This window comes from Octopus bimaculoides, chromosome 9, assembly GCF_046866305.1.
Source record: "Octopus bimaculoides isolate indiv1 chromosome 9, ASM4686630v1, whole genome shotgun sequence".
Taxonomy (NCBI): domain Eukaryota; kingdom Metazoa; phylum Mollusca; class Cephalopoda; order Octopoda; family Octopodidae; genus Octopus; species Octopus bimaculoides.
In genome coordinates, this window is record NC_142936.1 from 32,069,646 (window position 1) to 32,083,343 (window position 13,698).

At 41.3% G+C, this 13,698-nt stretch overlaps 1 protein-coding gene across 3 annotated transcripts in view; it reads right to left on the reverse strand.

Moving 5' to 3' along the window:
- LOC106875589 (uncharacterized) overlaps window positions 1-13,698 on the reverse strand; it is a 305,124-nt gene that overhangs the window by 159,012 nt on the left and 132,414 nt on the right. For all 3 annotated transcript variants that reach the window (XM_089357338.1, XM_089357340.1, XM_089357339.1), the window contains 2 exons: window positions 10,375-10,519; window positions 9,262-9,349 (listed from right to left, as the gene is read on the reverse strand). In XM_089357338.1, the coding sequence (XP_089213464.1) occupies window positions 9,262-9,349; window positions 10,375-10,519 (233 nt within the window). The remainder of the gene's footprint in view (window positions 1-9,261; window positions 9,350-10,374; window positions 10,520-13,698) is intronic.

The window sequence follows — 13,698 nt, forward strand, 5'->3', positions numbered from 1 at the left end:
GTGTAAGATATGCACACATAAGAGATGCAGCAATATCTAAGGAAGGTTAACTGGGAAACTAGTTTTTGTGTATGGAAGGTGCATAGGAACAATTAACACTAAAAACATACAGAAAATAGACTCCATCAGTTGCCATTGGAGATAGCTGGAAGTAGTTAATAGCTTCCATTACCTAGGTGACCAAGTCAGTAGTGGAGGTGGATGCTCCAAGAATAAGAATAGGATGGGCAAAGTTCAGAGTGAAAAGGCAGATTGTATGATGCCAGTGTGCAAAAAGCCATGCTAGCCAGCAGTGAAACATGGGCTGTGACTGCCAAGGACATGCATAGGCTTGAAAGAAATGAAGCTAGCATGTTTCACTGGATGTGCCATGTCAATGGGGATGTATGACAGAGTGCAAGCATCTTGAGAGAAAAGTTGGGCATAAGAAGCATCAAAGAGGTATGCAAGAGATATGACTGCATTGGTATGGCCAACATATGTGTGAAGAAATGCCAATCTCTATCAATAGGAGAAAACTGTAAAAGAGGGAGACCCAGGAAGACATGGGACAAGATGGTGAAGCATGAAACCTCTGGTGATATACTGTACCTGTGAAGACCCATCAAGTCAAGTGAGATCATTATTGGTGGCACCTGAGTATTGGGCCTCATGGAGGCAATGACAAATGATCAAGACCTTTGGCAATATGCTGTGCTTGAGTAGAAGACCCATCAAGCCAAGTGAAGTCGAAGTCTTGACAGATACTGGTGCCACACAACTGGCACCTGTGCTGGTGGCATGTAAAAGTGCTCATCACACTCTCGGAGAGGAAGGGCACTGAATCATAGAAACCATGTTAAATCAGACTCGAGTCTGGTGCAGCACCTCAGCTAACCAGCCCTAGTCAAATCGTCCAACCCATGTCTGCATGGATAATGGAGTTAAATGATGATGATGATGATGATGATAATGATGATGTAAATTGTATTTCATACTTTTGCTTGTATTTTAAATTATTTATGTGTGGTGTAGTATAATAAAGTGAATGTGATAGATTGTATAAAAAGTTTTCTTTTTCAATGATATAAGTTTGGGTTCAGTCCCACCATGTAAAAACTTAGGCAAATTCCTTCTAAAAAAGCCCTGGGCTGGCTACAGTCTCATGAGTGGATTTGGTAAACAGAAAGGGAAAGAAACCCATCATATGACGTGTATAAGTTTGTTTTGCATTCTTACTTTAAGTGTAGGTTTGATCATGTGGTTAAAAAACTTGTTTTACAACCATATGGTTTGGGTTCAGTCCCACTACATGATATATATATATATATATATATATATATATATATATATATATATATATATATATATATATATATATATATATATATATATAGGCGCAGGAGTGGCTCTGCGATAAGTTGCTTGCTAACCAACCACATGGTTCCGGGTTCAGTCCTACTGCATGGCACCTTAGTCTTCTACTATAGCCTCAGGCCAACCAAAGCCTTGTGAGTGGATTTGGTAGATGGAAACTGAAAGAAGCCGGTCGTATATATGTGTATATATATATATATATATATATATGTGTGTGTGTGTGTGTTTGTGTGTCTGTGTTTGTCCCACCACCATCGCTTGACAACTGATGCTGGTGTGTTTACGTCCCCGTAACTTAGTGGTTCGGCAAAAAGAGACCGATAGAATAAGTACTAGGCTTACAAAGAATAAGTCCTGGGGTCGATTTTCTTGACTAAAGGTGGTGCTCCAGCATGGCCGCAGTCAAATGACTAAAACAAGTAAAAGAGTAAAAGAGTAAAGAGTATATCATGGCTGTGTGGTAAGAAGCTTGTTTCCCAACCACATGGTTCCAGGTTCAGTCCCACTGCATGGCACCTTAGACAAGTGTCTTCTATTATAGCCTCAGGCTGACCAAAGCCTTGTGAATGAATTTGGTAGATGGAAACTGAAAGAAGCTCGTCATAAATATGTATGTGTTTGTGTATCTGTTTGTCCCCCACCCCCATCACTTGACAACCAATATTAGTGTGTCTACGTCCCTGTAACTTAGTAGTTTGGCAAAAGATATTGATAGAATAAGTATTAGGCTTACAAAGAGTAAGTCCTGGGGGTCAATCTGTTCAACTAAAGGTGGTGCTCCAGCATGGCCACAGTCAAATGACTGAAACAAGCAAAAGAATTAAAGAATATGTGTGTGTTTGTCTCCCCACTGTTTGACAACTGTTGTAGGTTTGCACATGACCTCTGTAACTTAGCAGTTCAGTGAGAAACCGATAGAATAAGTACCGGACTTAAAAAAAAAAAAAGTACTGGGGTCAATTTGTTTGACTAAACTCTTCAAGGTTGTGTTCCAGCATGGCTGCAGTCCAGTGGTTGAAGCAATTGAAAGTAATATATGTGTTAGTATTTGTGATTCCTTGTAATGACATTGTTTAATAGTTATCAACAAATATTCCTATTGTAACGGACACCTTATAGCCTTAGATTGAGTTAGTTAAGATTTCATCAAAGCTAAAAATACATTGACAGCTCTCTTAGTGAAAACCTTAAATTGGCGCCCTTTTTGTAAATCAGCAGCAGAATTTCACCATAGCTAAAAATATATCGTCTACCTTGCTGCTAACTATAAATACAACACGGAACAGTAGATGGGCAGTCTGAATCTAGCTTCTGACTCGAACGTACGAAAAGCGGTTTTAACTGCTATCAACTCTGCCAAGATACTTGCATGTACTAACAGCAGTTTTAACTGCTATCAACTCAGCCAAGATATGCCAGAACAGTGATTTTCACTGCTATCAACCAAGCTGAACTAAATACATGCTTTCTCCGCATATAACTCGTAGCTAGTTATACATGTTTGTAATGTAGCGATATGTTTCGATGTCCGATCAACGCAGTATCATTTATGCTAAATAAATGAAATTATACTCCGATTACCGAGTCTCTGCAGTTTATTCAAACCCAACAGACCAACTCACTACGACAGGATACATATCCACTACAAAATGGTGACCCTGACTTAAGCAAGAACCACAGCCTTCATCAAAGTTTACTTGACACCACTGGAATACTGATCTCCGTACCTGCAGCATTAACCGTCCAACCAAATCCGAAGAACCACGCCAACTCACCACATCATGGACTCCAGCATGCAGAACTATACCAATAACCCCCCAGTCGTCGACACGACACTACAGGCTGCTATCTCCATCAAAGTACCACCCTTTTGGACTCACGATCCTCCATTGTGGCTCTGTCATATCGTGGCCCAGTTCGCTTCGAGCCACATTACGAGCGATGCCGCTTGCCTCACACATATTATCGGGTCCTTATCACCCGAAATCCTGAACGAGGTCCGCAACCTTATCATGGCTCTTCTTGGCACGGTATCATATAATACCTTCAAAACTACGCTGCTCACCAGGACGGAAGAGTCTCAACAAAAGCGTCTCCACCAGCTACTTCTCACAGAAGAATTAGGGGACAAGAAGCCCTCCCAGCTCTTGCGACAAATGAAGCAACTCGTGGGAGATGATAATCTACCCAACAGAGTGTTAAAGCAGCTCTTTGTACAGCATTTGCCATCTAATACACAAGAGGTCCTCGCTGCCACCGAAGACAACAAGTCAGTGGAAGAACTCGCTGAATTAGCCGACCGCATTGCCCGATGTCCCGAGCAGTTGTTCGTCCCTGTCAGCAGTTGTAACAGCAGCTCCACCAACCAATCCTCTCCCGCCTTCCACCAGCGCAACAGATCTGGCCGAACTACGAGCTTTAATAACAGAGCAGGCATCACAGATACAGCTCCTGACAACGAAAATACAAGCTTTATCATATGACAGGCACCACTGCAGCAACAGTTCCGTACGACGATCTGGAAGACGTTCTAGAAGTCCGAGTTCATCCTGTAATTCGAATGGCATTTGCTGGTATCACCGCAAGTTTGAAGCACAGGCGAACCGATGCACAAGACCCTGTTCGTTTTCAGTTTCCCATTCGGGAAATGATTCCATCAGAAATTGAACGCAGCTGCAGTTCCTGGTATACATCCGCAAAGTCGCCTGTTTTTCATAAATGACCGCCTCACAGGCAAGCGTTTCCTGGTCGATACTGGTGCAGAAGTTAGCATCCTTCCTGTTTCTTATGTTACTGGAAAGCGAAGTGCAACATCTATCTGTCTCCAAGCTGTCAACCAATTGTCGATCCCTACTTACGGCGAGCAGTCTCTCACACAAGATTTAGGTCTATGCTGCACTTTCCAGTGGGTATTTATAGTGGCCAAGCTACCAACCCCTATTCTCGGAGCCATTTCGGCCTACTTGTAGACCTCAAACGACGGAGACTTGTAGACAGCATTATGAAACTTACTGTGCGTGGTATTACCGCTAGTATAGCCACAGTGAGCCCTACAATCCTACAGACAACATCCACACCTCACAGCAATATCCTCCAGGAATACCTGGATGTCGCCCGACCTGTATTTCACAACCAGCCGATCAAATATGAGGTCACCCATCACATTACGACCTGAGGTCCACCCGTCTCTGCACGCCCTTGCCGACTTGCACCAAATCGCCTCAAGGCAGTAAAACGCGAATTCCAACACATGCTAGACCTTGGCATCATCTGTCCATCTAGCAGTAACTGGTCGTCTCCAATACATTGTGTGCCCAAGAAAGGTTCCAACGGCTGGCGCACGTGCAGGGATTACAGAGCATTGAATAGCTGCACGGCTCCAGACTCCTATCCAGTCTCCCATCTGCATGATTTTTCAAGCTCATTACATGGAGCTAGCATTTAAAAAAAAATTGACCTGGTTAGGGCATACAACCAGATCCCAGTGGAACCTGCCGATGTACCAAAAACAGCAGTTATGACTCCTTTTGGACTGTTTGAATTTCTGCATATGCCATTCGGCTTACGCAACGCGGCACAAACTTTCTAAAGATTCATCGACACAGTGACCAGAGGCCTACCTTTTGTTTATGCATACATAGATGACCTTCTCATAGCCAGTAGCTCCCACAAAGAACATGTACAACACCTCCATCTCTTGTTCCAGCACCTTAGACAATACAGCATTGTCATTAGCCCTGGCAAATGTTTGTTCGGAGTCACGTCCCTTGAATTTCTCGGACACATAGTTGACAAAGATGGCATTCGCCCCCTACTGGAGAAAGTGAAAGCTATCACAGATTTTTCAGCACCCACATCTCTGCGGAAGTTACGAGAATTTCTTGGTCTCATTAATTTTTATAGGCGTTTCATCCGCGCTGCTCTGACATAGCACAACACCTTACAGATTTACTGTGAGACCGGTTAACCAAAAATGCCAACATTACCCTCAGCGACGAACAGTTAGCAACATTCAACAACTTAAAAAAAGCATTGTCCGACGCCACTATGTTAGCATACCCAAAACCAGATGCTCCTTTAACTTTGTTTGTCAATGCATCTGCTTCCGAAGCTGGAGGCGTACTCCAACAGCTCACTCATGGATCTTGGCAACCTATATCTTTTTTTTCTAAGCGGTTAAAACCCGCTGAAACAAAGTATAGCACTTTCGGATGAGAGTTACTAGCAGTCTATCTAACTGTCAAACACTTTAGACACATGTTGGAAGGTCGTGTATTTTCGGTGTATACTGATCACAAACCACTTGTATACTCATTCCATGCAAACCTGATAGCCATTCACCCCGAGAAATCAGGCATTTAGACTTCATATCGCAATACACCACTGACATCAGACACATAAGCGGTGTAAACAACTCAGCAGCTGATGCCCTGCCCCGAATGGAGATAAATGCCATTCACAGCCCTGCTCAGATCGACCTCCAACAGATGGCTGCAGACCAAAAGGATGATGAACAGCTACAACAGCTACGAAATTCGTCATCCTTGAAATTCCAACAATCTCCACTACCCTCTTCTGCTGAACATATTTGGTGTGATGTATCCACCGGCCACGAACGAACCTACATCCCTCCAAAGTACAGGCTTGACGTTTTCTCCGCTCTGCATTCACTAGCACATCCTGGCATCCGCGCTACACAAAAACTCATATTGACCCATTTTGTGGGCCCAACATGAATAAAGACACCCGCGAATGGGCTAGGAACTGTCTCACTTGTCAGAAGGCAAAGGTTCACTGACATAAAATTGCCCATAGGCTCGTGTACCACGCCTGATGCACGTTTCCAGCATGTACACATGGACATCGTCGGACCGCTACCACCTTCCAACAACTATACTTACTTGCTCACCTGTGTGGACAGATTTTCCTGCTGGCCAGAAGCCTTCCCTCTATCAGACATCTCTGCAGAAACGGTCGCGAAAATGCTAGTGTTTCACTGGGTTTCGCGTTTTGGTACACCTGCTATTATTACCACCGATAGAGGTCGTCAGTTTGATTCCCACCTTTTCGCCGAACTGACCCGTCTCCTTGGGTGTAAACACACCTGCACCACAGCATATCATCCTGCAGCCAAATGAAAGGTCGAAAGACTCCACAGGCAAATCAAATCTGCCATTAAAGCATACCCTGACCCGTCAAAATGGTTGGAATACCTTCCCTTCATCCTCCTAGGCATACGATCTACCGTCAAGGAAGGAGTGGGACATACTCCAGCTGAACTAGTGTACAGCACGGAACTCGCCCTACCAGGACAGATGATAGATCCCATCTTACCTCAAGAACTTCCGGATCTAACCAACTATATCCACCGTCTATGGACATCTATGTCCCAATTTTCTCCTGCCGCACCTAGACAGCAAAATACTACTACACACGTCCTGAAGGACATCAACAGTTGGACTCATGTTTTCATCAGAAATGATGGAATCTCGGCACAACTTTGGCCACCCTATTCTGGCCCCTACAAAGTACTTGACAGACAACCGAAATATTTCGTCCTCGAAATGGCCGGAAAACGAAACACGGTATCCGTTGATCGCCTCAAGAAAGCCTTCATAGAACAGGAATTACCACCTACTCCCGCTACTCTTTCAACTGATTCAACCACAGTAACCCTGCAAATTTCAAAGAAACCTTCTGCGATAAAACAGCAACAGACAATATCCGGTTGAAACGTAAGATTCCCAGCAAAGTATGTTCAAGTTTGTTACATTTGAGTTGATATTTTTTTTCTTTCTTAACTGTTGAACTGCCGCATTCAGTACAAACAAAACAACTCACTGTGTGAACAATATTTTTTTTTTATAAACAATTTCTTCACAAGCTTTGCCAATAATCACAAACCAAGAAACTATTTGGCATAAGAAAACTTTTGTTACATAATGTACAAGAAACTTTTTTCTTTTTTTTATTGTGCAAATCACCGGACAAAATTTGTCCTTCTACTTTGCACCAATGAACTTCTGCATGCAACCTTGCAAAATACTGTTGATATTTTTGTGATTTTCATAATTGTCATGTAAAATTTTTACTTTTTCTTACTGGTTGGTACATGTTGTGAGGACATCGAGACATAGTGATTAAGGACACAGACTAATTCAAATTATCATTCGAAATATTTTTTTCTCTCGAATTTCTCTCTAGGAGGAGGGTCATGTAACAGACACCTTATAGCCTTAGATTGAGTTAGTTAAGATTTCATCAAAGCTAAAAATACATTGACAGCTCTCTTAGTGAAAACCTTAAATTGGCGCCCTTTTTGTAAATCAGCAGCAGAATTTCACCATAGCTAAAAATATATCGTCTACCTTGCTGCTAACTATAAATACAACACGGAACAGTAGATGGGCAGTCTGAATCTAGCTTCTGACTCGAACGTACGAAAAGCGGTTTTAACTGCTATCAACTCTGCCAAGATACTTGCATGTACTAACAGCAGTTTTAACTGCTATCAACTCAGCCAAGATATGCCAGAACAGTGATTTTCACTGCTATCAACCAAGCTGAACTAAATACATGCTTTCTCCGCATATAACTCGTAGCTAGTTATACATGTTTGTAATGTAGCGATATGTTTCGATGTCCGATCAACACAGTATCACTTATGCTAAATAAATGAAATTATACTCTGATTACCGAGTCTCTGCAGACCAACTCACTATGACAGGATACATATCCACTACACTATCATACAAACTGTCATGTGTTTTCAATCTTTCATGAAAACATATCTTGCCATTGTGCTGATCATGTTTGTAAGACTATGTTTGTGAAAGGAAGGGCATCTAACCATAGAAAATCTGCCTCAATAAATTTTGTCTGACCCATGCAAGGATGGAAAAGTAGACATAAAAAGAATGATGATGATGAATATATCTTCCTCATCCCCTCCTCCTCATCACAATAATCCTTATTACTATCATCACTCTCATCATCATTTTATGTCTTCTTTCAATGCTGATACGAGTTGGATAGGTCAACAGGTTCTGATGAATGGAGGATTAAATTGGGCTGCAATGTCTCTGTTTTGGCATGGTTTCTATGGCTGGATGCCTTTCCTAACATCAAGCATTTCACAGAATGTACTGAGTGCTTTCTTTGTGGAATCAGCTTATTTGCCTTTCAGTCACATGGACCCTAAAGTGCCTATTGAATAGGAGAGAGTGTATTGATTCTAGGTAAGGTGTTGAGAAAGGGCAAAGTATGATGAGAGGAACAAATGATGAAAGGGAGAATAACAGTGAAGACACTACTGGAGGAGAGTGGAAAGGTTATGGGAAAGGAAGAAAGGGTTAGTGTCAGAAGTGGTAAGGGTGAGGAGGAGGAATGTGTAGGATATATCCACTGATATTTTGTATTATAAGGGCGAATTAGGGTAGAAGGTATGAGGGGAAGTGAGATAAAGAGCCAGAGGATGAGGGCACAGTGGCTGAAAACAGTGGAAGCATTGAGAAAAAAAAGGCTGAAAGACACTATGAAGATGCAGAGAATGCAACAAAAGCAGTGAGAAATAAAGAGAAGCTAGAGAGAGGATGTGCGTGAATATATGTATGTATACACACACACATGTGCACGTGTGCGTGCACACACACACACACACACAAATATATATACAAATACATACAATAAAAATGTTAAATCATTAACATATATGCTCACATAAAAGGGAGATTGAGAGAGAGAGAAGAGATGCAGAAAATTGAAAGCTGACATACTTTCAATATCAATATTGTACTATATATCATACATTATTACACAGGAAGACAACTAGAGATCATTAGGAAATGAGCTTATGTGACTTCATTATGAGATTTAATTGAATTATGTACAATGATTATTACTCACACATTTGAAATTAAGGGTATTTTGTCGCTTGGGAAAATAAGTGAAGTGTTGAGTGTATCATTTTGTGGTTGGACAATACATTGAGTATCTGTTGAAGAGAAGAGAAGAGAAGAGAACCTCAATAATGAATGAACAAAAGAAAAAAAAAGATTTGATTCTAGATGCAAAGTAATTGGTAATAGTTAAGGGGGTACATTTGTTGTAAATGAACCAAAGGCTGGTATTCAATAACATACATTGATATTCTTATTACTATGATCAAAAGGTATTTACAAATGGAATGATGGGATTTTATATCACTATCTAAATCACCAAAATTCAAAGATTCATCTCTTACTTGCTGTCAGTTATTAAATTGAATTTTAGCCAAGAAAAATGACACTGAGTTTTATAAGCTGAAGTACAATCTTTGCAATTTTTTTTTTTTTATGAAGTTGTAACTAGGTTACTGACTGTAAAATAATTATGTGTCTAAGAACATTTTTTGAATGATGGTGTTCTGAGAAAATATGGTGTAAAAGTAGCATTTTGTCATTCACAGTAAAATATTGTTCCTCTGTATATGTACTGTGTGACAACGGCTTACACCACTTAAATTTGAATATTTTTTCCCGATGTTTATATTCTTGCAACATATAATTTTAAAATATATCTATAACATAAAGTATTTAAAGACACAGACTTCACATTTAGTGACTACTTAAGTCTCAAAATTCTGCTCCAGTTGTATAAAGATTTTTTTCTGATGCACTTGTTATCTTATTTCATGAAATACACCAGATTATCCTATGAGTTAAAAGGTAGTGTGATGTTGATAGAGTTTACAGATGGAACATGAAAGCAGTAGTGAATAAAGTTATGACAATGAGAGCAGTAATTAAATTAACAGAGGATGTTATGAACCAACAAAGAAGTAATAACTAGTTAACAAGTTATTACTGTTCCTTTGACATATTTTAATCTTTTGATTTTGTCAACAATGATGATAAAGCTTTGATTATTGATGATGAAAATGATGATAATGAAGATGATAAAGATGACAAAAAGGCTGTTGAAGATAATATGACAATAAAAATAATCAAGATTATGAAAGTTTCAAAACAATGGACATACAATTGTGACCAACAATAATCAAATCACAACTATTGTCGTAACCAACTCGATAGAGGTTTGTGTGTCCAACGTCCCATTGCACTGAGACCCATCCATTTGAGGTTTTCTGATTTGTTACAGTTCCTAAGTTACCATTGCCGCCATCCTAAAATGAGATAATAAATCTATCTTTTAGTATCAATTTTAGATGAATGTCAGAAGGAAAAACATGGATGTGTGTGTGTGTGTGTGTGTAAATTGCAAAGGTTGATGGATGACTGAATTTCTATGATGGTGCCAGTAATCTGTGACCCAGTTTAGATATTTCACTTCAAAATATGAGACATATGCATCACAACTAATAATAAGGGTTTTCAAAATATGGCCTAATTAATCACACTCATACACACAAATGTATGTATGTATGTATATATGTATGTATGCATCCATGTATGTATGTATGTATGTATGTATGTATGTATGTATGTATGTATGTATGTAAGGATGGATGGATGTTTGTCTTTCTAATTTTAGAGTTAATTAGCTTGGTAGCAAGGTTGTGAAGGAAAGCACATTCTTTTGTTTGTCATCCTTTAAACCTTAAGAAGTTTTGCAGATTTTTATTGTCCCAGATACTGTGTGTGTGATCATTTCTAGCATATGAATTAAGGATTTGCATCCTCTCCCCAAGAATCCAAGTTCAGCCAAAAGAGGTATGAAGCTGAAAGTGTATTTTGTGTACTGGGTTTGCAAACTCCTTATCAGCAGTCCATGGATATCCTCTTTCTCCTGTATTCTTGTGATCACATTGGTGTCCAGAGAGTAACTTATTTCCACAGGAGGGCATATTTTTTTCTTATGGCTCAGCCAAACTATGTCTGGCCAGTTGTGTTTTAACTTGGTGGCTGTTGTAATTTTTAAGCACCACCATTATTCTTTTGATGCATCTTTTGATGCATCTCTTCTATTTTAAAATTATTACAAAGCTTCCACTGAGGAGGAGCCTGTTTCCAACAAAGATACAAGGCTCCATCTTTGGGATGTAGTTAACAGAGACAAATTCACATTTGGAATTTGAGAAAAGTCTAGCATATTTTTACTGTTCCACTCAGATTGCACTTACAATGTATGAATTAGCTGGTTGATTTCTCTTTCTGAAAATCTCAGTTTATCCAGATTACTAACAAAACCTAGTGCTCCAATTATTATTGATATGAATATGAATTCATAGTCTGGATATAGAAGCTGGAAGTTTTGAAGCAGTTGTCCATAGATATCCTCTTTTTCTTTGATTTTCAAAGGGATATTTATATATACAGGGCAGCTGACCCCTATGATGGTACATAGCTTTACCCTTCTGTCCCAATCAACAATATCCAGCCTGTTATGTTTACATTTGACAGAAGTTTTGATGGGAATATTCCACCAGTATTCCTTGAGTTAGTGTTTATGAATGTATTCCATAATAGAGAGATTTTCTAAGTTTATTTGAGGACAGTCTTTTTTTGTGGATGGCATTGTAAATTGTTTTAGCAACAACATTGTGCCGCATAGAGAGGTAGTATTGTGATGACATGCTAATCACATGCGTAATGTCTTCCATAGAAATATGACATAGCCTACACATGCGGTTGCACCTTGGGATTACAAGAGCAACACTGTCTCTCTTGTTCATCACTTTGTGGCAATCTCCTGTTCCTGGATTGCAAACGCATAGCCTTCAAAGTATGATGTGATGTAGTGGTATATATGTCTGTATGTATGCATGTATGTATGTATGTACGTATGTACATATGTATGTACGTACGTATGTATGTATGTATATATGTATGTATCATCGTCGTCGTCGTCGTTTAACGTCCGCTTTCCATGCTAGCATGGGTTGGACGATTTGACTGAGGACTGGTGAAACCAGATAGCTCCAATCTGATTTGGCAGAGTTTCTACAGCTGGATGCCCTTCCTAACGCCAACCACTCAGAGAGTGTAGTGGGTGCTTTTACGTGTCACCCGCACGAAGGCCAGTCAGGCGGCACTGGCAACGGCCATGCTCTAAATGGTGCATTTCATGTGCCACCCGCACAAGAGCCAGTCCAAGGGCACTGGCAACGATCTCGCTCGAAAATCCCACAAAGTCCAGCCAGGCGGCACTGGCAACGGTCACTCTCAAATGGTGCATTTCATGTGTCACCCACACAAGAGCCAGTCCAGGGGTACCGGCAACGATCTCGCTCGAAAAACCTCATATGTCACCCGCACATGAGCCAGTCCAGGGGCACTGGCAACGATCTCGCTCGAAGATCCTACGACGGCCCCGCACAAGAGCCAGTTCAGGGACACTGGCAACGATCTCGCTCGAAAAATTTCATGTGTCACCCGCACAAGAGCCAGTCCAGGTCACCCGCACAAGAGCCAGTCCAGGGGCACTGGCAACGATTTCAATCGAAAAACCTCATGTGTCACCCGCACAAGAGCCAGTCCAGCGGCACTGGCAACGATTTCAATCAAAAATCCCACGAAGGCAGGCCAGCCAGGCGGCACTGGCAACGGCCACGCCCAAAATGGTGCACCTCATGTGTCACCCGCACATGAGCCAGTCCAGGGGCACCGGCAACGATCTCACTCGAAGGTCCATACACATGCTGCGGGCACAAGTGCCAGAAAGGCGACGCTGGGCACAGGTTCCATCACGATTTCGATTTCGCTTGCCCCAATAACTCTTCGCAAGCTGAGTTTCGTGTCCAATGAAGGAGACGACGTTGGCATGGATGCCAGTCGTCGAATTTAACTCGATTTCGATTTCACTTGCCTCAACAGGTCTTCGCAAGTGGAGTTTAGTGTCCAATTTAACTCGATTTCGATTTCACTTGCCTCAACAGGCCTACGCAAGTGGGGTTTAGTGTCCAATGAAGGAAGGTACGCATAAGTAGACTGGCTGAAGCCATGGATTTAGGTCTCACTTGGCTTGCCGGGTCTTCTCACGCACAGTATATTTCCAAAGGTCTCGGTCAGAAGTCATCGCCTCGGTGAGGCCCAATGTTCGAAGGTCGTGCCTCACCACCTCATCCCAGGTCTTCCTGGGCCTACCTCTTCCACAGGTTCCCTCAACTGTTAAGGTGTGGCACTTTTTCACACAGCTATCTTCATCCATTCTCGCTACATGACCATACCAGCGCAGTCGTCTCTCTTGCACACCACAACTGATGCTTCGTAAGTTCAACTTTTCTCTCAAGGTACTGATACTCTGTCTAGTATGCACACTGACATTACACATCCATCGGAGCATACTGGCTTCATTCCTTGCGAGCCTACGCATGTCCTCAGCAGTCACGGCCCATATTTCACT